This window comes from Leptosomus discolor, chromosome 1 (assembly GCF_034619465.1).
Source record: "Leptosomus discolor isolate bLepDis1 chromosome 1, bLepDis1.hap2, whole genome shotgun sequence".
Classification (NCBI taxonomy): domain Eukaryota; kingdom Metazoa; phylum Chordata; class Aves; order Leptosomiformes; family Leptosomidae; genus Leptosomus; species Leptosomus discolor.
In genome coordinates this window covers 181,183,704-181,210,319 of record NC_141391.1, presented here as the reverse complement: position 1 = coordinate 181,210,319, position 26,616 = coordinate 181,183,704, and the positions used below count along the sequence as shown (strand labels likewise).

Sequence of the window (26,616 nt, the reverse complement as noted above, 5' to 3'; positions counted from 1 at the left end):
AAAAAATATTTACCCGTAAGATTTATGGCTTTTGAAAGTGTTCATATACTCACTTCCATACTATTATCTCCCCTTGGGTCAGTGAATTTTTTTTCCTTGCCACACACTCTATATTTAAGGGATTTAAACATGGTCTCAGGAATATGGATTTGCAGAGGGATGGGATTTGGAATGTCAATTGTCAGAGCCAATAGAATATCTGGAAACTGATTAAGACATATTTAGGTTGAAGAGTGGTGGAAAAAATGTGGTTGCGAATAAAAAAATCTGCTGCATAAAATACTGTGTTGAGGGCATTAGGGCTCTGGAAACAAGTTTAAAAGGCAAGAGGGGAAGATACAGCATTTTACTGAAATTTCACCCCTCTCTGCTCTCAAAGGAAAGTAAGAAATCCCTAATTGAAAGTGTACTGTCAGAGCTGGACTTTAGGTCATGAGTTAGTATTAGTGTTAGACTGTGGCAAACTGAAGTTACTTTGGCCATCGCTTACGCAGTTAACTGGCTTTGCTGGAGAAGAGAATTGTAGGACCTCTCTTTTTAAATTGTTCTATTTTCTTTACTATCTGCGTGTCTGAGACTCTTCCCTTGCCCCACAATGATGGCATATCTTGGGCGTACCTGGATCTGTGTCATTGTAGCAGTATAATTAAACAGGGCTGCATTTTACTGTTGAAGAACAGCATGGTGTTGAACCTGTGCCGGCAGCTCTTTCACTCAGTTTGGTTCCAGACATCATAGTACATAGACTGTATAAAAAGTAAGTCCCACTCCTAAAAAACCAGATAAATGTACATAGCAGAACTGTAATCTTAACTCCCATGCTCTAGCCTCTGTAAAAGTAATTTATTTAATGATACATTAACGTAAGTTTTCATGTTCCCCTTTGCTTTCTCACACAAGGAAGGTCTGTGCCCAAAGGACCTACTCCTGGCCAGGATGTGTAACACACCAGTGAAACTCCCCAGTGGGACATGCCCCCTCCTGGTCTCCTGTTTCTGTGGAGGAGGGAGTGAGTACCTGACCACCTTCCCACCTCCTCTGAAGACTATGCACAAGTCCAAGTTTGAGACCCATGTCATCACTCACTTAGGGTGCCTGCTAGTGTGGCACGCAGAATGGCAAGGTATCTGGGTGGGAGTGAGGACACAGACCGCCATTTAAATGCCCTTAAGGCGATCTGATCTTCCTTCATCAGATCAAGAAAGGGGTGGACCATACAGAGGCTCTGTCCATTCCTCCTCGCGCCCCCCCCCCCCCCCCCCCCCCCGCCCCTTTCCACAGCAAAGGGGGTTATTGGGAAACTTCAGAAGCTGAAACTCATGAGATTTCCACTGGCACTTTGCCTCTGAGTATGTTTTTACTTACCCACAAATGATCGAGCTTTAATGAGTTTCTCATAATTTGTACGAGCAGTAACAGTGTGTTTCTTTCGTTCCTCTGCCAGCAGTTCTTGCGTATTTTTTGAAATTTTTGTACACTGTATTGGCCAGTGCCAGGCTTAAACCTGGCACAGATGGAGGTGGACAATAACGTTAAGATGCCTAAGTAATCACACGTATTACAGCCTGCAGTTCTGCTTTAGCATTTGGATAGGAGTGTGTTACTTCATATTTAAAAACATAAAGGTGCTCTATTAAAGAAGCTGAAAGAATAAGGCAGAGTGTTCTTCAAATTTATTAAGATTAATAAATGCAGGGCACTCAGCATCATCTTCAGTGCAATGTAAAGAATAAGATTATCTAAGTTATGCAGACAGTCTACCTTTAATTCAGGCTGTATTTACAGAAACTTCCCACCCATATCTCATTAATTCAATGTTATGGTTTATTTATGCAAGTCTGTTTTAAAACTAATGAATTATGGGGAATTAAGAGAGTTACAGCGGTGATAGCAGGTATTTAAAAATATTCAAAGCAACAGTGAAGAATGCTATGCTCTCAGGAAATGAACTGATATTTACCGAAGCCCATGCAAAGATTTAAATGATCTAATAAAGACCAGTGAGGAAAAAAATAAGAAAAATAGTCTCATGGAATGGGCATAGGAAAGTAGATTGTTAAAACACAGGGACAATAGAAAGATACACTAGTATAAAGCTGCAAATAAAATTACCATTTGTCCTGCTTACCCAGTTTACATACTTGGATGGAAGTCCAGCCTTTGCTATACATTCTGACTGTAAAAAGAGGTAAAATGCTAAAGTTAGTCCCAGAGGCTGGGGTAGCCACAGTGAGAACTGTGAGAACAATAGGATTTTTTATTTGGGGACCACACCTGCATATGGAAACAAAGTTGGGGACTTGTGTGTCCAGGAAAGTTTGCTTTAAGTTGGCGAGCACAAGTAAAAGATTTTTGGTTTTCCAGTGGATTGAACTGGGGCAGGGTGTATACCCCTCAGATTTTTTAAATTAAATTGATATTGGAAAGGAAACATTTCAAACAAAGGCTTGAACTATATACTTTCAAAATGAAGAGTGGAAAACACTTGAGCTATTTGAATTTTGTCCAAATTATCCTGCTTTTCTAGTAAAAATTTTTTACAAAATTAGAGAAATTTTCAGAAAGTTTTCTAGACCCCTAGAGACTGTGGTTTAAGGCAATTTTATTGTTTAGAAAGAAACTAAACACAAATTCCCAAACCTGCCATCAGCTCAAAGCTCAGGCCCCATTTAATTGGATGCTTAATTACTAGCACCCACAGGTTGGTTTCCTAGATTGCACAATCAGCCAGCTGTGACGGCCTTTCTTTTCAGTGCTGCTCTGGTACAATGCAGCTGAACCCCTCTGTGACCCCTGGGAATGCGAACAATAGAGATGATCAGTCACTGCACACACAGCTCTCCAAAGGGTGATCACTTTGTTTCAGGTCTTTCTAGAAAACGATTCATAGTTTCCCAAGTATTTTAGACAACATTTCTTAGGGTGTAGATTAAAAAAATGTGTTACTTTGAGTAACAGTGTGAAACAAGTATTACACCTAGTGACAGCAGTGCTGGACACTGAAGTATAGAGGTTGAACATTCAAAGTTTTGCTACTGAGGCTGCTTGGAATACAACAGAGTAGGAATTCTTCCTCCTGCCCGCTGCACATCTGCCCTCAGAAATACACCAAATCAATGGGATGGTGCCTTGTGCAAATGAAACACCGTCCTGTTTCATGTCAAAATGTACAACCGTTTTAATCTGGTTGAAGGCGAGGCTCTGAAGCTGATGTCAGGTATGGCCTGTACTGAAAATCTGCAGGTCATTAAGCTGCCTGCAAGGGAGGGAAGTACATTTTTAAGGTCCATTTTGGAACGTGGGTTGGAGGTCCTCAGGCCCTCTAGTTCTTGCTCTAAAGCCAGAAGCTGCAGGGCTTGTTTGGGTTTTCTGTGAGATGCTTTATGGACTGTTGCTTGTGGCAACCAAGTCATTTTTCAGAAACTGATTGTGCTGCTGGCTCCGTTCTTTTCCTGTGGAGATTTGGACCGTATTTTACCTCTTTAGTTATTTTATAGGAAGGAATCCTATTGAGAACACCTGGAGTGATACAATTACAGCATGAGCATTTAAAACCATGAGTATGCCTCAGCTTCCTGGGGAGCTGCTAAGAAGTCAGGGAGTGCATGAAGATTTTTTTGGGCTGGCTGCAAACCGTTCAGGGTACTAGATGCCCTTTAAATTTCAGTGGAGGTTTGCGCTTAGAACAGTCCCTTTTATGCAACCGAAAGCACACCTTTTCTGCTAAGGCTAAAAGTGCTTCTCAGCCAGAATATGTGTTGTTTTGGTTGCAATCTTATGAACACCTGAAGGGCAGAGAGGGAAAACCCGGCAATCTCCAGCATTCCAGCCCTTCCCCATCCCTGCAACTTCCATTGTTGTGATGCTTCTAAATCTGCTTTGCCTGCTCAGAACTTAAGTAAACAGACATTGTACTTGTGGGGAGTTATGCAGCATTTAAAAACAGGTCTGAGTTTGTTGAATAGAGTTGGATCAGTCCTGGGGTAGCAGGGTGTCAAAGAGATTAGCAAGGTTAGATTTTGTTGTATCCAAGATAGAGTTGAGAACTGACATAACTGTAGCTTTTCCTGAGTGATCTGGTTTTTTAAGTGCTCACATCATACTTTGAGAATGAAAATCATCCTCTGCTACCTGCTCGCTGAGAAAAGATTTAGCCCAGATAATAATCCAGGTAATTTATCTTAAATTCTAAACTTGCCCACTTTGCCTTTTGTAATGCTGAGACAGAGGAGATCTTTGGAACAGAGAGATTACAGGCTTATTTGAATTATAAAGGCACTGACCTCAAGCAGTCTTTTAGTCAAATCTGTTGTTGGTGTGGTCAGCTAATAATCATGTTTCTGTGATATTAGTGCAAAGATGTAGTGTCAATACTGAGTTCAGAGGTTTACTTTATTCTAACAGTAGAGTTTCTGTCAATCAGGGATATCACAGTAAGTCATCCTTACACCCCTTGCCCTGTGTTCCCACCTTCTGCCTTGGGTTGCCTCCAGTGGTTGTTTAACCTCTCAGTTAACTGATTCAGCTTGCTAACCCAGAAAAAAAGCTGAATAATTTTCTGCTGGTTTAGTGAATTGAACTTTCTTCTCACAAATGGATAAGCACCAGAGCTGCTGAATGGTGAGGAAGCAGCAGGACCAAGGCAACTGAGAGCAGGAGCAAGAGAAGGGCAGGAAGCTGATGAATTGCTTCAGCCATCTTAGGACACCTTCCCCTAAGTCTGCCTTGCTAAACCTTCTCCACTCTGCACACAAAATATTAGAAGTGGATTAGAATGGATGCCTCCCATGCATCTCTCATGGGACCTTCTGCTGAGCAGGTTACTGACTGTTCTAGGTTGAGTGGGTCTTTGGTGAAACAGAGGCATCCCTATGAAAATATTGCTTCCAGCAAGTAAGCATTTCATGTTTCTTTGTGTTTAAAGACCTGTTTTTATGGAAGATTTCTTACTGAGCCCATATCAAGATTTTGTATTTTGCCTTCTCTGGTGAAAGTCTCTGTAAGACTTTCCTTTTAGAATGAACCACAAACTCGTCTTTCAAACTTAAACAAAATGTCTGTACAGCTCCTTCCAAAATCTAGTCTAATCAAGGCTATGGTTCCTTGACTTCATGCTCCCAAGCACACACTGCCTGAGAGGAAGCCCAGACACCCAGTTCACTGCCTTTTTGAGTGTAAAAGAAAAGAAATATTTCCTGTAGCATAAGGAAAAACAAATGAAAAGAAGAAAGAAAGTGGAAAGGCTGAAAATGAGAAGTTGGACACATAGGGTGTAAAAAGCATTAAATCAAATTAAAATCTAATTAAAATCTCTACCTGCAGCTACTTTTCAACTTAGCTATTTTTGCTTACCCCGTCAGTTGGTGTGGACTATTGTTTCTGCTGGCTAACTTTTGTTTTGTTAACAATTCTTCTTCCAGTCAAGCCTGACCTACCTGTATCTCCCCACTTGCTTCATCCCAGGGCTCTCTCGGCAGAAGTTTTGGCAAGTAAGGAACCAAATAAGCAATTGTGTGTATGAGGTGAGAATCGACTTCAATAAGTTCAGAATACCTTGCAAACTCATTTGGCACTATTTATGCAAGGTTTCAGCAGTTTACTTTTGAAGTAAATATTAAAGAGAAATGAGGTACAGTGCTGCCTTTGAATGCAGAACATTATTTTACACCTCGTTAGGTCTATTTTTCCTACTAATACAGCAGTGGCAACTGGACAAGTAAAAGACTGGTGGGATGAACAAAAGCAGTGTTCCTTTCCTGAGCGTGCCAAATCCGTTCTGTAAATGTGGCATTAAAAAAAAAAAAAAGACCCCAAACCACATGGCGGAAGTCAGGCCTCCCAAGGAAAACCTGCACTACAGCAGTTTGCACAAGCTCATGCATCTCTTTATTTAATGTTTCAGACCCTCCTTTCCCTTGACATGAGGAGGATCACTTGTCTCTGTGCAGCTAATTTGCTGGTTTACTTAGAAGATTTCCTCAAGGAAATATGCAAAATAGTGTAATTGTGGTTGGATTTTTTTTCTGCTTTTGAGAATTTGTTTTTATAAATGTTGAAAACAACTTGATCCTGTTACTTAACAAGGCCTTTATTAATCTCTCGTAAGTAACAACTCTTCCGCTTGTTTTGGGACCTGCTGGTCCCAGCACGAGCTTATGCTGCAACAGTTATTGTGGGGGAACTGTCCCAAGCAAGTGTCTGAGATGCCCTGTGAGAATAAATTGTGTAGGGGAGGAAACTTTCCCTTACTCACAGCTCCACACAAGCCGCTGACCCCTTGTCCAGAAGATTTAAGCGTATTTCAATAACTAGTAGTATCAAGATTCCTTTTTTTTTAGGGGTATCATGTAGCAAATGGTCCAAGTGATATCTCCCATCCCTACCTGCATCACATCTCTGGCATGAGCTAAGTGTGAGTAAACCAGCACAAGAAAGGAGCCATGAAATGTGAGCTGTTCCACACAAAAATGTACGCAGCTTTCACGGATGCATCAATACTATTGTAGATTTAGTGATGCTCTATTTTAACCTAATAATAACAATGCTATGGCTTGAATACCCCTTCTTTTGCTTCCTGTAGAAGAAGCTTTGCAGTGCTACCCCTTCATACCCTGTTTTTCTTGCCTGCAAGAGTAAGATTTAGCTGCTGATACAGGATTCTAAAAGGCTGGGGGATAATGGAGTGAATTAAACATTCCTCTTCCAGCTGCTGCTGTTCACAACACTTTTGACAGTTAAAATACATCACACATTCTCTTGTCTGTTTAATATAAACAATTAGTATTTTAAGTGGAGTCCAGAATCAACCCCAAATAGGAGGATCCAGACAGGCAGTTCAGATAGGAAACTAAGCAGTGTCCTAAATTTATATAAAAGTAGTTTGCAGTCAGTTCAGCCTATGCCTAACATACTGTCTACCGCAGCACATTAGACCATGGAAATTGAGAGACCAGTGGCTTGTCTTTTGGGGATGAAGGTTTCGTTTTTCATCTCAAAATTATTTTAGCACAACTTTCTATCTGAAATTTTTAGTATGAAATATAAAATGAAGGGGGAAAAAAATAAAGTATTTTTGTTTTCATATAATGAGTTTTTTGTATAATGAAACATTTTAGTTAACCCAAGACCAGTTTTGGAGGAAAGCTTGTTTAAAGAGAATTTTCCTTTTTCTTTTTTTTTTCCATTCTGGAATGAAGACATTTGAAATCACAAAACTCATTGAAACAAACAAAAAAATCTGGCTTTTCTGTAGGTTTACTTCCTTCAAGCTAAAGTAAACCTGAAGTAATGGAAACTTAGTTTTAGTATAGAAGCAACATTGTGATAATAGTAGCAATCTTTGTCGTTTTTTGGGAATTCTGACATGATCTCTGTGAAGTGCAATATGCTAAAATTTATTTTCTAAATGAGAGAATTTATAATAAAAAGGCTGTAAACTGAAAAAGCTCCTTACTCCTTATGAAAGGCATCCAGGATGCAATACTATACATGCTTATTTTTGGAGTCTAGACGATGCATAGCTCCATAATGGAGATGAGGTAACATTCTGCATAATATTGCTTCACACAGGTGGTTTTGAAATCCTCTGTACCTAAAGTCAAGGCCCTTGTGGGCATAAGGATCTCTCTGGAAACGTCTCTGATAACTTTTCCATGTCAAAAGCTAAGCGTGCACCTCAATGTGAAGCTGGACCAGGAATGCCTATCATTTAGGACTGAACCCTCTAGCTACTAGCATGGGTAAAATATCTAATAAGTCTTTAGCCTCACTTCTGCTTGCCAGAGAGGAAGTTAAAATTTAGGTTATAAACTTTACATCAATGACTCCCTGTATTCCTTTGCAATGGTTAGTGGCTTGATTGCACTGTAGGATCTACAACAGTGCAGATAACGAATCATAAATAAACAACTTCCCAACTTTGCAAAAGGAAGCCAGGCAATTAATTTCTTTTAAATTGAGACTTCGTCCAAAATGAAATAGTGCCCTCAGACCCACACAGCAGCTTCTGCAGCCGTCAACTCGGTTTGCACCTTTAAAGAAAAAAAAGGAGCAGGGCACAGGGAGTAAAAATGAAAACAGCTTCAGGTTGTTCAATTTCCTGTTTGTTTAAATTTGTCCTTCCTGACATGCAGATTCATCACACTCCTTTCCTGGTGACTACTTCATTAGATTAGTTTAGTCAGGTATTCAGAGGGATTTTTATCTTCTGACTCATAAAATTCTTGTATTCCCCTAAGAATTTCCTGTGTCTGACTGGAATTTTATGTCTTTGTAGTGTTAGCTGGACTCCTTGAAGAAGTTGCTTTCTAAATGACTCTGCTTTTGAGATCTCCAAATAGCATCTGAGGAGCCAGCTCAGAGCCTGATTCCTGCTTTTTCGGAAAACTGATCTGTGCCAGCACTTCACTTCTTAAAATTTAAATCAGCAATTTTTCTTAATCTTTTTGAATGAAACTCTTCCTTTCCCAACAGTATTTCCTCTTGCTGCCCATGCCCTTTCCAGGTGTCCACTTCAGAATATTTTTGTCCCATTCCAAAAATACACCCCGGTGGCTCAGAGTGCAGCATGCAAACCTGTCCCATCAGGTTTTTATCACTCACTTGCTATAAAGCAGAGAAGCTAAGGTTACGAGTATATTGGACCATTTAGCAGTTGATGAGAAATGCCTTTGTGTATCCCTTCCCTGTCTTTTTTTAGTCCTTTCTGAGGAGGGTGAGAGCCAGGTTAGGCTGGAGCCCTGGTGTGTGCTTCTTTGAAGGGTTCAGTGAATTGAAGGTGATGCTTTTTGACATGTGAGCTCCAGAAATGTGTGGAGCGATTGTAGTGCCAGCTCGCCTGCTTACACAAGAGCTTCGCCTGCCTTCGCTCCCCATTCTGTGCAGAACGATGGCGCTTAGCTGCCCTTGGTCGTCGGAGCTCGGTGGTGCCTTTGACCGTCTCGGAACAGGAACAAACAGCCGACAGAATGGCACCGTGCTTGTTTTCCAACAGTCTGGCTGAAAAAGCAGGAAAAAAAGCCCTGGTCACCCGTTGCGGTTTTAGCGTCTTTTCTGCTGCCCTGGCTCACGGCGTTTGACTGCGGCTGGAGCGCCTAGATCGGTGCCCCGAAACACAGCTTTCAAATAACCGGCACGTGTAGTTGTTTGTAAGGTTACCCTCCCCGGGTATATTTGCTCATGGCATCGGCAGGTGGAGACACGAACACGGCTATGCGCCGCCGCCGCTCCCGCCCGCCCCGCCGGGACCTCCCGCCCCGCCCCGCCCCGCCCCGCGGCCGCAGCCGGCGCGGAGGAACACCCGGGCGGGCCTGGGGAGGGCACCCCCCGCCCGGCCGGGCTTTCACTGCGGGCCGGCCCGCTCCCTGCGGCCGGAGCTGCCTCCCGCCTCCCGCTGCCTTTCCCGACCCTCGGCGTAAACAGCCCTTTCCGGGGCGGCGGGAGAGGGGGAAGGGCGGGGGCGTTACGCGGCCTCATCTCCCTCAAACGCCGTGGCCTGCGGGCGCTTCCTTTCTCGTCTTCCGCTCCGTTCTCCCTCCGGGGTTTTCATGTGGGAGGCACCCGCTTTCGCTGTGGGGCGGGTCGGGGGAGCCGGCGTGCCCGGCAGCTGGCCTGCCCTTCGGGCTCGCTGGGCGAGGGCAGCGCCCTGAGCACCGGCCCCGCGCCGGGGCCGGGTTCCCGCCGCTGGGGCCGTGGGGCAGCCGAGTGTCCCAGAGGAGAAAGCTCAGGGAACACAAATACGAAGCAGCCCTCAGTGCTTCGGAAGAGCGTGTCCAAAGAGTGTCCGTAGCCGATGACGTGAAGTGCAGGTCCGGCTAGCCTCGTGCTGCGTAATGGAGACAAATCCCCATGAGTGCGGAGAGTTTTCCTTGAGATACGGGATGCATCGATTCGAGGACGGCGTGCCCGCCCCTGGCACCTTGCCTCGCTCCGGTTTCCTCTTGCACATTGGCCTGTTTCCTTTTGCCGATTTGCTCTAAATCCCTTAATTCCTTCTCTTGCTTATTGCATCAGGTTTCTTTTCCAAGTCAATTACTCTTTTTTTACATATTTCTTTACCTAGACTAGCATGAAAGAAAACAAGACCCTGAAGTGAGCTGAATGTTTATAAACCAATATTATTTGTCTGTAAAAACATGTGGTGGGTATAATTGACTTCCACTGTGACCATTCATACTGTGCCTAATTACAAATGCTCTTAGCGTAGGTTGAAAATTACTTCCATGTCTTGAGCAGTTTGTGTATGGTATATTTGTTTATTTATTGAAGTAAAAAATACAATAGAAGGCTAATCCACAAGAAAAAGAAGAAATCAAAGATGCGGCCATGTAAGCAATAGCACAGGCACCGGAGCAAATAAGAGACCTGTGCTGAGCTGATGTGCACAGCAGCCATGTTAGTGCTTGCTCAGTCTTTGGGAGATTCCAGAGGAAAGCTGGGCTTCACCGAGCAGAGCATTAACAGAGAAAGCTTCTCATGAGATCCTTTCTAAGTAGTTTGCTATTTCTTTCCTTGGACTGTGTCACTGGCTACATAGTATGGCTGTGAAAGGTTTTCCTTTGAAATCTTTCTTGAAAGAAAATAACGGAGTTTAGCAGAAAGGGCATGCTTTGCTTTAGAAACTGTAACAGAAAGCAAAACAGAAGGTGAACATTATAATCTGAAATATGAACTTTTCCATTTCAATAGTTTTGGTTTTCAAAAGTTTTCAAAGTACAGCTGAAGTTTTCCACAGAAAACTTAAAGGAAAAGGATGAGTGTGGGGGACTGTGTGTGCACATATATATTGTTTTTGTCAGGCTTTTCTGTGAAGAAAGGTGTTTATTTTCTAGTCAGCATTATTACCTATCTCCTTTTGTTTGCATAAGAGGTTGTTAAAAAGATTTAAACCTTCCCCCCCAAACCAACACTAAGTCCAAACAATCTAACCCTGCAAATCATTCCTTTTTTCTTCTTTGAGGATTTTCTGCAGTGCCTATAGCTGTTGCATCCTTTTGTGCATGACAGCACAGTGTTCACTGTGTGTTGTAGGGACAAAGTCCTAGGCAGCGGGCAATGTAAAGCTACCCTGGGCACCTGAAGTACCTCAGAAGTCTTTGCATGAAGCTGCAGTGAGTATTTTCTGCGTTACCCAGGTGAAGGAGGGCTTCATGGGAAGGTTCCTTGCAGGGCTTGTTGGGGCAGTAGCTCATGATGAGGTAAATGTTCCTGCACTAGGTTGAAAATTGTGCTCTGGAAATGTATCTGTTTGAAAGGCTAGCTTAGTGGATAAGCTGTAATATTAGGCAAAGAGGAGGGTTTTGCTCTCCACCGCTTCACGGTGGCATCAGAAGGAGCCATACCCCACCTTCCTGCAGAGTCGTGTCCTGTGACCACAGCAGATCTGGTGGTTTGTGGCTCTGTCTTCACCCTGCTGTTCAGTACTCTATTCTGTCAGCCTTTGGCAGACATTGCCATCTGCTAACTGCTCCAGTCTTGGCCCAAATCCTGACAAAAGCTTTCCTTGATGGCCAAGAAAATTATGTCCCTTCTTAGTTATTTGTGACCAGGTTCCCTCACCAAGACATCTCATTCAATATCTAAAGTAAACAGAAGAAAAGGGGCCTTTGTCTTTTTTTTTTCTCTTTTAATCAGTGTAATAACTCTTTCCCTTGTTTCAGAACTTTACAACTGCAATGAGAGCCTGTTTGTCCAGCTGTAATGTGGAGGGTGCTTGTCTGCTAGAGCACTCGGTGCTGGAGGCACCGCAGAAGGAGGCTCCATAGAAGAAATATAACTGCAAAAGGAAGACAGTACAGGCTGCTTTTTTTCTTGAGTTAAAAATAATTCTGTCAGAATCCCACTTCTGTAGTTTCAGTTTTAGTGTATAACTGAGTTCTGGCTGTTCTTTACAAACTTTATTTCTCAGACATGCGTAACAATACTACAGGAAAATATTTCAACAAACAAATTGTGGATGTTCATTACATGAAACACTCCATGACAAATTTTTCAGATATGTACTTCATCTGTGACTGCTGTTCATTTCAGTGCCAGATGCTGATTATTACAAGGTTGCATTTGCTGGGGTTTTTTTGCTTTCTCTGTGAACACTCTGCATTAGGATTCCAGTTTTGTCAAATCACTTCCATTGTAAGGCCTGCCAGCTGTACTGCTATCCTGATTTACTGATCCTATATGAAAGCTTCAGTTATTTTAGTGAATTGCACAGATAACTCATAGGTATACCAATGGCAAGATACTTTGCAATATGTACATTTGTTTTACCAATACTGCTTCTGGAAGGAAAACAAAAAAAATTATTCAAAGTTGAATGCTTTGGACTGAGGTTACTAGGTCAACAGTAAATTTTAAAAACTATTTGAGACATTTCTTGGTGGCATTTTAAAATTATAGCTTAAGGTTACCCTGCTTCACACGATTCTATTTGGTTCCTTTGATGGTGAAGATCTACAGCTGACTTATGTATAAGATATATTTTTCCAAACATTAGCCGTGATTTCAAGTAACAAGAGACACTGTTCAGATGAGGGGAGAAACCCATCCTTTGGGAGGAAGTGAGTTAGGTTCAGTAGTTTTGTTGAACCTGAACCAAGAAAGAAACCATTAGTAACTCAATCTTTGTAAGAAGACTTGAGGAAGATCCCATCTCCTGCCTATGTGTTGATTTTAGCAGCAGCCCAGACGTTGGAGATGTCAGGAGTGTTACAGAGAAAGGCTCTAAAGCAGCCAGCTTGTATTTAGCAGTATTGTAGAGCACAGTGAAAGGACTACGGAAGCAGCTAGGGCAGTAGCAATATTGCAATACAGTTATTAATTGCTGAAGAGAGCAGGCCCCATGCTTTCATTGCTCAAGAGACATCAGGGGCACTCTTGTTCTGAAAAAATCAGATGCCAAATGAAATGGTAGATGTGAAGTTTCAAGTCTCCCTTAACAATCATTTTAAACAAGTATAACCTCCTTCCACTAACAAAGAAATAAATCTAGGTTGCATATGGTGTTTCATAGTAAGTTGTTTTGGTGCTCAGAGTGCTGTAGTGGAAGAAAAATACCACCTTTATTTATGGCTTTCACTTTTTTATTTCCCAAGTGAGAAGCATATAGAAAAAAAAACCCAGATGACAATTGTCTCATAAAAGCTGCTGTTAGAAGTTCAGTTGTTTTCTAAAATTCCCTTCCCACGCTCTTCTGTCGGAGTGGTATTTGCCTGCTGCGGTAGCCCAACTTTGCTGTTGGAGACCGGTAGCATCTTAGACATAAGCCCTCTCTTTACTTTTCCTTCCAAAATTAAGCTTCATTTTGTCTTTGTTTCCCGCCCGCCCCCAACCTAGTTACCACTCCGACACTGCATGTTCTGCTGAAAAACGGTACCATGTCGTCCTTCTTATATCTATATGGTAATGGAAAGGACCAGCTTTTCTTCCCAGTGGAGTATATATCTGATGTAAAGTCATTTGCTGGTGAACAAGAATGTTTCTGTGCCTGATTCAGTTTCTAGCTACATTTGGGTAAATTAGATGAACCTCCACTGAAAGTAGTGTTACCTGATGGTAAAACATTTGTAAGTAAGAGTATTTGTTGTGCATTCATCATCATGGAGATAATATGAAAAACAACCCAGGATCTTAGCCAAAAGAAGCCCTATGTCTGCACAGGCATTCTACATAATAGCAGTATGTCACTTTGTAGTTCTACATTAAACTTGTATGTGAGAAGTTACAGCTGTGGATGCCTGTGTCTTTCAGATTCTGTTTCAATAAACCTGTGAGAAAGAAAAAAGTGAAGGCCCTTCAGCTTTACAGCAGTTTCAAAGCAGAAGCTTTATTACCTTTTTTTTTAATCCTATATGCTTTATGTTTTTCCAGAGACATAGCTTCTCAGTGAAGATAAATGATGAGACTCTACCTTAAAAAGCCTTTGGGTTTTCATTAATCCGCATTAGGTTAAAAGGGAATCAGAATTCTAAAAATACAGCACATCAGAGAAACAAGATATTTTTCAGGTCAAGGTCCTCTTTTCCATCTGGTGCCGTTTGGTAGTTCTAACATCTTCCATCTCCCCCTAGTTCTCCATCTGTAAATAACTCACTGAAGTAAATGCTTGGAATATTTACAGCAAAGAATGATAAAATGCAGGTTGAACTTAATCTCTTTGGGATCTAAAATGAAAAACATAACTACAGACATCACAGTTATTGAAAAACTGTGGAGGTCTCCAGTCAGCAGGTGTATGGAGTGGGAATAATGTCAGAGCATTAGATGCTTTGGGATTGCAATTGTGCTGTTCAAAAAAATGTCAAAAGGAATATTAGTTCAGGAGAGGGGAAAAAGTAGCCTAGCAGAGCTGATTTTCAAAAGCAGCCTGCCATTTTGCTTCTGCAAATCATTAGAGACTGGTATTTTAACAGTTAGATGTCTAAGTGCTTGCATCCATTTATTAGGAATTTGGAGATCTAACTACAACAAAATGTGTGCAAACTTGCAAAACTGGAAGGAGGTTTGAAATTGATCACTCAATCAACAGCTGGACTGCTTTCCAAAAGTTTATCGGAACAAAACGTCTGTCTTTTTTTGCATGAGGTCAGCATCGCCCTGAGAAAGAGTGCTGGAGTAGCCCACGAGACGAGGTGCTTTACAACTTCCTGGGTTAATGTGAAAGAAACAATCTACGCTGGCGGGGGTTTCATATCTCTACCAGGAATGCACAAAGGGCGCTGGACTGTAGGCACACCATTTGCTGTCACTGCCTTACCCAAGCATGACAACTACTTTGTTGGCATCTGAATTTAAGAAGCAGACGGACTGTTTGTCAGCTGTCAGGGACTGCTGTGTGCCTGATGCCTGTATATGTGCCCGCCTTAGTTGACTCGTTAGTAATATAGACTCACTCAGGTACATAGACAAGGAAGTCTGAAAGTGAGAAAGAAGCTGCCTCTTTCGAATGATTTGAAACCGTGTGCCCAGGGATGCAAAAGCAGCATCCAGCGTAGGTTACCAAAGACAACGTTTCTTTTCCTCCCTGTTCTTCGCTGTTGCTGCCCAGGGCAGTAGCAGGCCATCTCTGCTCTGAAGAAAGCATTCTTTGATGAAGTGGCATGAACCACTGTCTCCTCTTTGCCAGAACAGGGAGCATTATGAGAAACAAAAGATTTGGTTTTGGTGAGGGGGCGTGGTGTGAATTTTAGAAATGCTGTGCAGCTTTTACGAAATATTTGGGGGATGTCCCAGAATGAGGAGGAATGGGACATGACTCAGTATGTGTGACACCCAGCAGCATAAGATCCTTTCTATTACTCATGCAGGATGGAGCGGAAAAGATCTGTCAGTAATGTTCAATTTACACATGGTTTTCACTTAAGTACTTGACAGAAGAAAGTTTCATTGCTTTATTTAGTGTATTTTAGATCCAAGAAAGGATATGTGCAAGGATACTGTGCTATGTATCTGAAAAACTATTCATCTCCATGGCTGGTTTATTAACGTACCAGAAACTGGCCCTTAGGACGTAGCGGCCTGACTCCCATTTAAAGGGAGTGAGCACAAACACAACAAACTTTTATTTTAAAGCCCTTTTATATTGCCAGTGTGATGCAAAGTGATTGTGAAAATAAGATTGAGCCCATGTAAAAGGTCTATAACGTGATAAAAATTGCTGACTGTTACTGTGTCGTACTCTCCCTCAAACTAAACTTTGCATTCAAGGGTAAATGTATTCACAAATCTTAACTGCTGTTCACACACACACAAAAAAGTGCAAATGTCATTTGAAGTTGTTCACTCAGCTGGGAGACTCCCCCCACCCCCATCTTGTCTCCTGCAATTACCCTTTGCCCCTTTCCTCCAGCAGCTATTTCTTCCTAGCTGTTATGTTTTACCATCCTTCAAAAGACCGCGGCCCTGCTCCTGCTGCCCATCAGATGTGGTGAGCTAGACCTTACAGAAAGTCATCACCCGGGGAGGGTTGAGCCTCAGCACCAAGGTTTGCAAAGGGTCTCCTCCAGTGCTCAATCTCTGCAGTGCTAAGGGTTGCTGTTTCTCTCTCTCAGCTCAGCAGAAAAGAACAAAAATGGTCTTCTTCCTCCCCATGCCTACAGAAGCATGCCCTTTCCAAGTAGCCAGGTAGCCTTCAAAGGCAGGCTGAAGCTTTAATGCACAGCTAACAGCAGTCTAAAATGTAAAGCGAGCCTGCTGTTTTGCAGCCTTACAGCAGAAAGGAGGCCAGCACTCCGGGGGACAGGAGTGCAGGAGCAGCAGCCAGTGAGACAGCAGGAGAAGTAGCCTAGGGCTTGCACAGTGGAGGCCATTGCTGGGTCATTCACCACTTACAAAGACAGGAAGACTGTATGAAGAGTCCACAGGTGTCTGGTTGGCTTTCTATGTCACTAGGAGTTGCCTGATGTGCAGGCAAGCAGGCTGCTTCTGCAGCTTGTTCCTGGCTGCTTTTGAAGTAGAGAAAATAGCCAGAGGAGGCTTAGCAAACTATCAAATGGGTTTTCCACTTTAGCTGAGGAGAGAGGAAATGAGACAGCAGAGGGGGATGGGTTTTCCTGGTGAGTTTGGCTCATCAACTCAATGAGCAGTTCACTTGTCTTGTTCTCAAGGTCAGCAAAGTGACATTGTGTCTCACTGTGCCCTTCAGGGCCTTTTCTGTTGCAGGGTTTGCTCAGTTTTCAGTCAACCCTCATGAAGTTACTAGTTCATCACAGTAATGCTGGTGCCTCGCCTGCCATGTCACTCAAGAAGAGATGGCTTGACTGAGAGTTAAAAGTCCACGCTGTGGAGGCACAGCCTGTTTCCTCGTCCCTGTCTTGGGGCGTGTATGTGGCATTGGTGGAGCCTTTGGAACATGTGTCATGTATGGCTTGAACTGACAGCCTAAACTGAAGTCACTCCAGTTGGGTACAAAGGCTACTTGAGGAGGAGCTTGCCTGTTTATATAGGTTTCAGATGACTTCATTTTTTAAAAGTGCATGGAGTGCATCCAAAGCAAATAATTTTTCTGTGGTGAATGGGAAGACCAAAAGGAAAAGTCTGGAGAAAGGAGGATGAATGGTCTTTCTTTAATGTCAAAGCTGACATAAACACGTCTCCTCCAAACCCTTCTTACAAGATAATTTTCTCAGCAAGACACAGATTGCTTCAATCTCTGTGTAGCTGCCTTTGAAGCTTCCCCCTTATTGCTGTTATGGAGGAGGCTGGGTTGTCTTTGAGAGTTTCTGCAGCCCTGAAGTGTTCCTCCTCCAAAGACTTTCACATGATCAGATAGTTGGTTGCTCCAAACAGCTCCCTCTTTGGAACTTCTCTGCCATCACATAAGAGCAAAGTGATGTCTGTTCTGCAACATTACTAAATTAAAAAACCTAAAAAGGCTCCATTAAAAATATTCTGACCAGCTCTGTGTAAGGCCTCAATTCTCGTTAGGCAGAGGCCCAGCTAAGAAGATGACGAATGGTGTTGGAAAGGAGCCACCAATTAGGAGACATCAATTTTTCTGTCAACAGGATAACCCCTTTTGCAAAACTTGTCATATGTTTATTCCTTTTCTGTTTGTGAAGGTATTTGTTTGGCAGGGATATTTTGCATGAGGGGAAGCGTTTATAAATTGTTTTTTTACGGTTGTCATTGCTGCACTGTTTTGAGTTCCTGTCTTCCGGGATGTTTTCCCTGTTCAGAGTTCTTGCTCCTCAGTCTGTCTGCTGTCTGTAACTCTTCCATTTGCAATACTTTTTGGGAAAAAATTACTCTACTTACTTCTGCAGTGAGTTCTGGGGTGGAAACACTTGTGATGGTAGTAGGTACCTTGGGAGCATAGGCCTTGGGGCTTGCAATGCCCTCAGGTTGCAAGCTTAGGAATGCTACTATATGGATGTTCCCAAAAGGAAGAGGAATGCATTTCTTTCTTAAAAAATTGTGCCTATTATGCTTGCATTCTAGTAAGTGTTCTTCCATATTTAATGGTTTAAGATACAGCTGAAGGCATACAGATTTTTTTTGCGGTTTACACACTTTCTTTACCCACATTCAGAAGACTTGATAGCTTCCACACCTCCTTTTACTGTATAGGAAATTTCACTCAACTTTATTTGTGAGAAGCTGTATACATCCTTTATTCATCTGCATGCAGTGATTCACAGCTGCTGCTGTGTTTCTTAATAGCTTATTGCAAGTAATTTTATGAAATCATTGGTATCAAATGCTTAACAGATATTAGAAGGAGAAACAAGGAAGTTCTGTATACGTGGGCATATGTGTAATACACAGAGAGCAAGGGCTGCCTGTGCGTGTTGTATTTGGCAAGAGACTGAATGAGAAGGACAGATAGCTGGTGGGATTTCAGATGGGCGCTGGTAGATGTTGACGTGGCCTTAAAGCCTATCAGGTTCTTATGTGGGAACCCAGCTTCAGGAAACGGAGAATACGGTGACAGGTTTTTGAGGGGTGGCTGACAAGTTACAGCTGTGCAATGGGTATCTACTGGCACACTGAATAGACTTGTGTTGTTTTTTTACCCGTGCTGTGGAGAGGGGGAGACTTGGCATGGAATAGTGGCCATTACTGGGAGATCAGGTATACACCTCATCATCATCTGGTGTCAGGTCGTGCTGCTCAGTGCTCAGCTAGCAGCTGCGTTGAACGTACGTGTTAATGAGTGCAATTGTTTTGTCCTGGATGCAGACCGCATGCAATCCATCTGCTAGTGTCTAATATAGGCGTAGTTATGACTCCACCTGGCCATGGCTGATCTGAAGCACTCATTAGTGTTTTGAAATTAGACACAATAGTGGTCATCTCACTGCCTCTGATGTGTGATGGGTCAGTGTCTGAGCATGTCCTTCTGGGTGTGACCATGCCTTGGTGAAGGCAAAGGTTAAGGCAGGTTTTGGGGCTCTAAATTGCAACTTACCACCTCTTTTTAAAAGTACCTTTACACTGCAAAAGCAAAAATGCTTGTGTTCCTTAAAGTCTTGTTGTTTGTATGCAGGGTGGAATTTGTGGGTTTTTAAACTGATGGTGAGGCTGAATCTGTCTTACCTGGCAACCACCTTCATGGCTGAGCTAAAGTGCTACTGCTGCTTACAGTGGAGTGCAGGAATCTCTGTTGAGATGGAAGATGGGCAGCTAGTGGCAGTTTAGTCCTTGCCTGTAAACAACTCTGTATTTAGGGGGGAAATTTTCCAAAGTACCTAGGTGATTTAGGATCCAAAATCTCCGTTTGAGTTATTTCCAGGCTCTAGAGGGAGATAAACATTTTTCAAAGTGTGCTTTTCTTTTTACAGTGCCATCTGCCACGAAGACACCCTCTTTTCTTACTTACCTTGTTCCTCTTTTTCCAGGTTGGCCGTCCTTCTATGATGTGATCAGTCCCGATGCAATTACTTTCAATGATGATTTCTCCTATGGGATGCATCGGATTGAAATATCCTGCAGTCAGGTTAGTTTATAGCACACACAGACCGTTCTGATGGCAAAGGCTGCAAAAATCATTACAGCGTGCTGTACTTTCCCTCAGATTTGCAAACCTTTCAGCTCCATTAAAGAGTAATCATTGTGAGAGAGCACAATGGGTCGTAGGTATAACAGCTGGGTGGAAGGAGCTGAAGGCACAAAGGGCTCATTGGAATGCACGCCGTTGTCTCGTGTGAGATTCAACAGAGCAGATGTAAATGGTTGGACTCAGTGCTGAGTCTACAAAAACTGTCTTCCTGAAGAGGGTCCCTTCAAAGGAGCTCCTGAGCCTGAGCCTGGCCGACTGACTCCACACGTGAGCAGTTGAGAGGGAAGTCGAAAGCAGTGGAGCGACTGTCGGTGTGCTGATTCCATCACTGTGCATTACTGTGCAGCCGTGCTAACTCATTCCCAACACTCATTCCCAGCGCAATCCTAATGGCTGCGTGAAACAATCCCATCTGCTGTAATAATGAAGTCAGTAGTCATTCAAAACATGCCCAAATTTTCCGTTGTCTGTGTTGTTCTACTTTCTCTCATCCTTTGTGCTGCCCTCCTCTCTGTGAAGGGAGTGGCATAATCATTACTTAGCAAAGGGAGAAGCTGCTGCATTGGCATTTGGCTCCAGCTTCACATGATCAAACTCCTCCTCAGAGAAGCAGAAGCTTCATTTGGGCAGTGATAATTTGCTGTTCTCTTTCCAGGAAGTATTGGTGGAGGGATAACTGATTTCATCCCTGACGATATGCATCCTTACTAGTCAGTCAGTCCTCATATATAAATGCTCAGAGTGAGTTAAGAAGCTTCTCAAAAAGAGGCAAGATTGTCTTTGTGGAGAATCCATTAACTTCAGTCTGGGTAGAGGGTTTGGCCCAACATGTTAATGGCCAAATCAGCGTGTCTGCTAGTATGTCATGTATACTACATAATTCTGTAGTTTTTATGTTGATAATATGCCTTAGAAGATCCTTTTAACGCGTTGTGGGAACATCCGTTTCCCTAAATTCCCTAGCAGGGTAGCAATGGGACTGCAGACTGGGAAGCTCGTGCTTCACCAGTGATTACTGACATAACAAAAATGCAACCCACTCTCTTCAGCTCTGCATAGGAGGCCTGAATAGTGCTAAAATCAGTGTACTGCCAACCTGCTGAGCCTGTATCTGCTGACACCCTTCAAGAGATGGCCAGAGCTCCTGATTTCAACTGAGAGAAGCCCAAGGCAGCCTGTGGTCAGGCCAAGGAATCTGGGAATGTCGTTTACCTGTTGCCAAACAAAATAGCATTAGCAGACCTGAAACCACCAGTATTAGCAGCAGTCACATGCAGACACCATAAAATTAAAGCAAAACCAAAACCTGAATTTAAAGCATTAAGAAGAAAATACGACGAAGGTTGCTATATAATCCAATGGCAACTTCCTACCAGCTGCTCCAACTTCCTGGGGCAATAAGCCCACGGATGATCAAGTCATGCAGGAAAACAGCTTGAGGAGTGGTGAGCATCTTTGCAGCCACTGCTCAGCACAGTTAATACCACTGCATTTTGTATCCGTAAAAAGACCATTTCCTCCCTTCCTCGGAGCTCTAGGAATGTGATTCACACATGCAGCTGCAAAAAAATGCGGTTTTACTGCAGCCTGGAAAGCAGTGGGATTGATATGGCAGGCCTTGGTAGAACTGGAGCGAAATACCCTCACCCACACACAAAACCTTATTAATCTTTTGCAGATGAAAAAGTAGTTGGTTTTTCTTTAAAAGACCTTCCACCTGTCTGAGAGAATAGAAAAACTCTCTTTTAATGTTCTCCATTATAGGAGGCAAACACTGGGGGAAAATTGCTGTAATATTAATCAAAGACATGCATGGGATTATCCTAGAGATAACTTTTACAGTTTTTTGGAAAGACATCACCATGGATGTATTTAGAAGGTCAATAATTAGTGACAGGTAGAAGTTAATTACAAATGCATTTGAGGAATACTGTAAAACAGGTTGCATCTCTCTTTTTTTTCCTCTTTCCTGCTCGAGAGTCCTGTTCCCTGAGGCCTTCCTACCTATTATTTGTACCTGTACAAGTCAATAAAATTCTGTAGTCACAAAAGTACTGTTTGCACATTGATAGCTTAGACTTGGCTACAGCAGCTGACTGCAAGCTGCTTTCCGTGCCTCCCAGCAGCATATTAGAACCAGGAGGTTTCAGAGATCCAAGCATACTGACAGTTAGCAGGACACCCCCCCCCCCTTTCCTGCTCCCAAACGCATACTTCAAATGCTTTACTCTAACCGTTTCACCGTCCCAGTGCATTCTGCCCAATATATTTATGTGCAAGGCCACAACAGATGATTGTTTCTTTTTGGAAGGCTTTGCAGACATGTATATATGTCCTAGAAAAATGATCAGCACCCATTATGCATGGAGAGGACAGTAAAATCAATTCATCCTTTGTACTCTCAGCTGAGGACCAGGTTTCTTATACTGGGATACAAAGGATTAAATTACCTTTCCTTTCAGGGCCGATGAGTTATAGAGTCCTCTACAGAGAGAATCGCCACATAAATTTTTGGTGAGGGGTAATCTCAAAAGGTAACAAATTTTGCAGTAATCCAATCCTGGTGTGATTCTGCCATCACAAGATGGTGTAATGAGACTATGTTGGACTCTCACACAGCTTCTCAGGTTTTGTGAGGAAAACATTTTTGATAGATTGTCTTTGTAGTCTGTATGTGACTATATTACTCCTGCAGACCATTTCTCTCTACGGTTACTCTTGTTCTGTTTCTGTCCAGTGGAGAGGGAATGATTTATTTGGTTAAATGTTAATCTGGGAAAGATCAGTTTAACACTTCTAGCCAGGAGGTTTTGAAGCATTCGTAGTTGAGATGATTTAATTAGGATGCTAAGCATTTAGAAAAATACTCTCTCTGGGACACTTACGTTTTTTTAGATTTTCTTTTTTCCCCAAGGTATGGAAAAGCTTTATAATCAGGTGAAATGCCCCACTGTGAGAAACCCCACTCTGAGAACCAGCTCAGGTTTTCTGCCCAAACTGCCTAAAAAAGGCCTTTAATCTAAAGGAAAATGAAATAAAATAAGCAGTGGAGAGTTCAGGAAAGGGTGGCAAGACAGCACTCTTTCAGAAGCAAGACTTGAAGCTTTGTCTTCTCTACTTCCCATGCAACTTCCCTTTGCCTTTTCCTTGTTTGCCATGTTTTGTCTTCCTTCCTTACAAAGCTGAGCAGCTGCTGCTTAACCCAAAGTCATCCATGCCTTTTCCTATTGCCTCTGGGAGCTCGTCCTGCTGATAGCATGGGCTAGAGGCACCCGCGTTTGTTATTGGGGCCCTTGCTGGACTGCCTTGGCTGTTTCAGCGGCACTTCTCCAGGAGCAGGGAGCCTGGGATGTGGCTGTGCAGGTGGGACCGACAGGCGGGAGCACTGAGGCTTCACGTACCTACCTGCCCTGCGCCCGGAGTCAGTGAGGGTTATTGTTTCAGCTGTCATTAAATGAGAAGAGTTTCTGTACCTCCTAGGTGGTGTGAGAGCCTCCTCTAGCCTTTCAGACTTTGGAGAGAGTTTAACCTGAAGCCAAGACTTTACCTGCTTCTGCAGACGCCTTTCCTATTGCTTTGGTGAATTTAAGGCCATAACAGCAGGAGAACATTAGCAAAACATGGTAATGGCAAAGTAGAGATTTGCCATCACCGACTCATTCACAGTTCGGAACGATCAGTGTTGCCTCTATGTATTTGGGATACTATGAATTAATTAAATGTTAAGAATAATTTGTAGTCTTTAATTTTTGCTGTCTGACTGTGAGCCCATGAGCAGCCCTGTGATCCCAGTTACATCATTCCAGCTCTCACTGAGATCGGCTATTGACTTGAAAGGCCAAGGCTCTTTGGTAAAGCAGCATGACTTTCCTGTTCAAGATAAATATTTCTCCAGTGCAAGGTTTTTATTTTTTTATTTCTCATGGCAGGCTGTAAAAATGAACTTGTGGAATTTAAGTGACTAATTATGAGAAGATCTTATTATCCAGATAAATTGTCAGCCATAACGTGCAGTGATAGTAATCCTAATTTTTTAATAAGGATCAACTGGATCAGCTTCTTCAAAATATTGTACTCTTCTGTAAAGCAAGGGACTGTTACCTTTCTTGCAGACAGGAGCAGTAGTGATCACCCTGAAGGCCACTGTGAGTATCTGAGGCTGATTCATGCAGAACAAAAGTGTCAACAGACCATCTGTAGTTTCATATTGCTTACAAAAAGCAAATTCAGCATCATTCCTATTTATAATTACTCCCAGCTAAAGATTATTCATTCAGAAATCTGTTACATATCTTCACTACAGGTCTTTTTCAGTCACTTGTCCCTATCTCTTACATACTACAGAAAGTCGTACGAGATGAGTAGTGGATGAGCTCCATCCTCTCCAGGGGTGAGGAGCAGCGGTGCACGCAGAAGGACCCTGATGCTCAGAAGAGCGCCAGGCTGTGGAAAGAAAAATGAGTATAAGGGCATACTCCAAAGAAAGTCATCACTGCTTTAGGTCCTTGCCAGGATCACCAAGGGGTTTAGTGTTTTCTTACCAAGGGGCATAGCAGATGGCCGCAGGCTGAAGAGAGCCCAGAGCTCAGGCTGCCCCTTTCTTACACAGCTGACCTTAGAGCAGTGAGTGAAACGTGGGCAGTGCTGCCCTCATCAACGTGTTTTTAACTGAGCTCCTGCCATGAGATCATTGCAGAGACAAGCGGCTTCTCAGAAATAGTGGCCCAACCAAACATACGCAGTGGCACAACGGGAAACACCCAGGAAATTTGGGCTTGAAGTCTTAGGTGCCCGTGGTATCTCAGAAGATCGTCTTCCTCGATCACTGTTGCAGATGAATTTAGGCTGTAAATCCCACTTGAAAGAGTGATGTAGGCACCAATGTGCTTCCTCGGAAGTGGCTGCTGGTGGTTGCTTAACACCATGGCGATGCCATCAAGCTGCACAGAGGCACAGTGATATTCTATTGTATTTTGTTTCAGTGTGGTGCGCACCTGGGGCATATTTTTGACGATGGACCTCGCCCAACTGGCAAGCGGTACTGCACAAACTCTGCTTCGTTATCTTTCAAGCCAGCAGACAAGAACAACGCCGGAGAAGGCAGCGGTAATGCCAGTCCTGCCCAAACAGGCAAAGCTGAGCTGTAGGATGAAGCAAAACCTGCAGAAAACTGTGCTGATCCCACACGGCTCACAAGGAATGTTTTCCAAGTTGCCTGCTCTCTTATATCCTAAGAATGTTTAAACGTATGAAAGCATTTTGCACCATCCCTCTTCCTCACCTTTTTGGAACTGACGCCTTGCCTGCTGGTGCGTTTCTATATAATTGGGTTGAAAAATGTGTTGACTGACTCCACAGGTTTTCTTTTCCTTTCCTTTCTTTGAGATTGCTTTGGGGAATCCTTAAATCAAGTGGCTTTGGCATCATTAGTTATTAGTTTCTTCTTAGTACTATGTTACTCTAGGTTTGAACGCTATTCCTTTTTGTGTGGGAGACAGGACTTGGGTTTATCTCCAGTCTATAGGAAACTTTTGGGCATAAGAAAATCCTGAATTCCTAGCACATCTCTGCTTTGTTCTGACTTGCGAGGCATGCAGCCTTTGGTCATATATATTCAGCCATCTCCCAGCATCAGCCACACCCTGCAAAAACTTGTTGTTATGGCTGTTCCTTCACAACTGAGAGAGATGGATGAGATGTGAAGCCCATCCTTTGGCTAATTTACTGCCAAAATGTCAAGGGTGTGGTCGAAAGGATGTAAACATTGTCTCAGCATCTATTTTTCCCCTTTGTTTGGTATTTAAATCAAGGTTTTAACTAGTAAGGCTCACTTTTGCGGGCTGCTAAAGAGGCTTTGTCTTTTTGTGAGGCCTGTTTGGCAACTGTAACTCAAATCTGAATTAAAGTTGAAGTCTGCAGGGGGTAATTATGTGGACAAGTGCAGAGATAAACTTGAGAAGTGAAGTAGATGAGGGATGACACTAGGCTCTTTATCGTGTCGGTTTCTACAAGGATTCAGAAACACAACAGTTTCTGCTAAAAGAGAGTTTAGGAAGGAGTGTGGCAGAAAGAGGGAGACCCTCCTGAAGTACTGGATTTTAAAGATGAGCTGGTCTGGATGCATACTGCCTACAAGGCCACAGCCTTTAATTTGTGCAATTGCAGTGTAGGGCATGAGTGAGGGGATTGGTTTAAGAAATGAATTTGAAAAAAGCCTATCAGAGCTCCAGAAATTTTCATGTACCAAAATTTGCTGTCCCATAAGGTGCTTTTCACAGCTGCTTTTAGATTTTGTTGAAAACAGTTTGTCTAGAAGTGTGCATAATACTGTTCTTTAAGCTATACTATACAGTATTTGCTAACACCACTTTGCCTTTAAGCATTGAGAGACTTAATGAATATAGTATTTACTTTTATTAGCAAACTTTGTGACTAACGTATTTGGATCCAATTTTATTTCTTGTAGGAGCAAGCAACCACTGATTTTTATGGAAGCAGGACTGAGATTTTTAGGTGATAATAAACATATTATCTAAAGTACAAACATCCCTCAGTTAAAACACAGCTACTGTAAAAGCATATGGAATGGTCTGAATCGCCTTTTTAGCAACATAAAAGAAGACATAAACAAAGCATACAATACCTTGACATTGAATAGATGCAAATAAAGATGATATAAATTATTTAGAGCTAAAACACTCGGGCTGTGCTGTAGTGAGCACCTACTCACATGAGTATTCCCCCAGATGTCATGTAAGGAATTGCTCATTGGCTGCAGGAAAGGTTGTGCACACTGACCTTTGGTGTTTCAAGGCGGTTGAGTTTCTACTGGTCCCATTGGTTTTTAGCAATTTCTTCTAGAAGGACTGCTTTTATCCTTTGCCTTTATTTAAAGAAAAGTAGGTTTTGTCTACCACATTTTCTGACATAAGCATAAAAAAGGCAGCACCTATAAAAATGTGGTACATAAATGTGGTTTAATTCCAGGTTGCTGTTGGATTTAAGTGTTATCGAATTTCAGTATATTCCTGCCTTATGTTAAAGAAATATATTATTTGAACTTCAGTATGCAGTAATGTATGCTGTCCTACAGGAGATTTATTTTTGCAGGATATGGAGTGCAA

At 42.6% G+C, this 26,616-nt stretch overlaps 1 protein-coding gene across 1 annotated transcript in view; it reads left to right on the top strand.

Moving 5' to 3' along the window:
• The window catches only part of MSRB3 (methionine sulfoxide reductase B3), an 86,385-nt gene extending 61,746 nt beyond the window's left edge, over positions 1–24,639 (top strand). Inside the window, exons 6-7 of the mRNA XM_086472144.1 lie at positions 19,332–19,429; positions 24,475–24,639. Of these exons, the coding sequence (XP_086328270.1) occupies positions 19,332–19,429; positions 24,475–24,639 (263 nt within the window). The remainder of the gene's footprint in view (positions 1–19,331; positions 19,430–24,474) is intronic.
• The last annotated feature ends 1,977 nt before the right edge of the window (positions 24,640–26,616 follow it).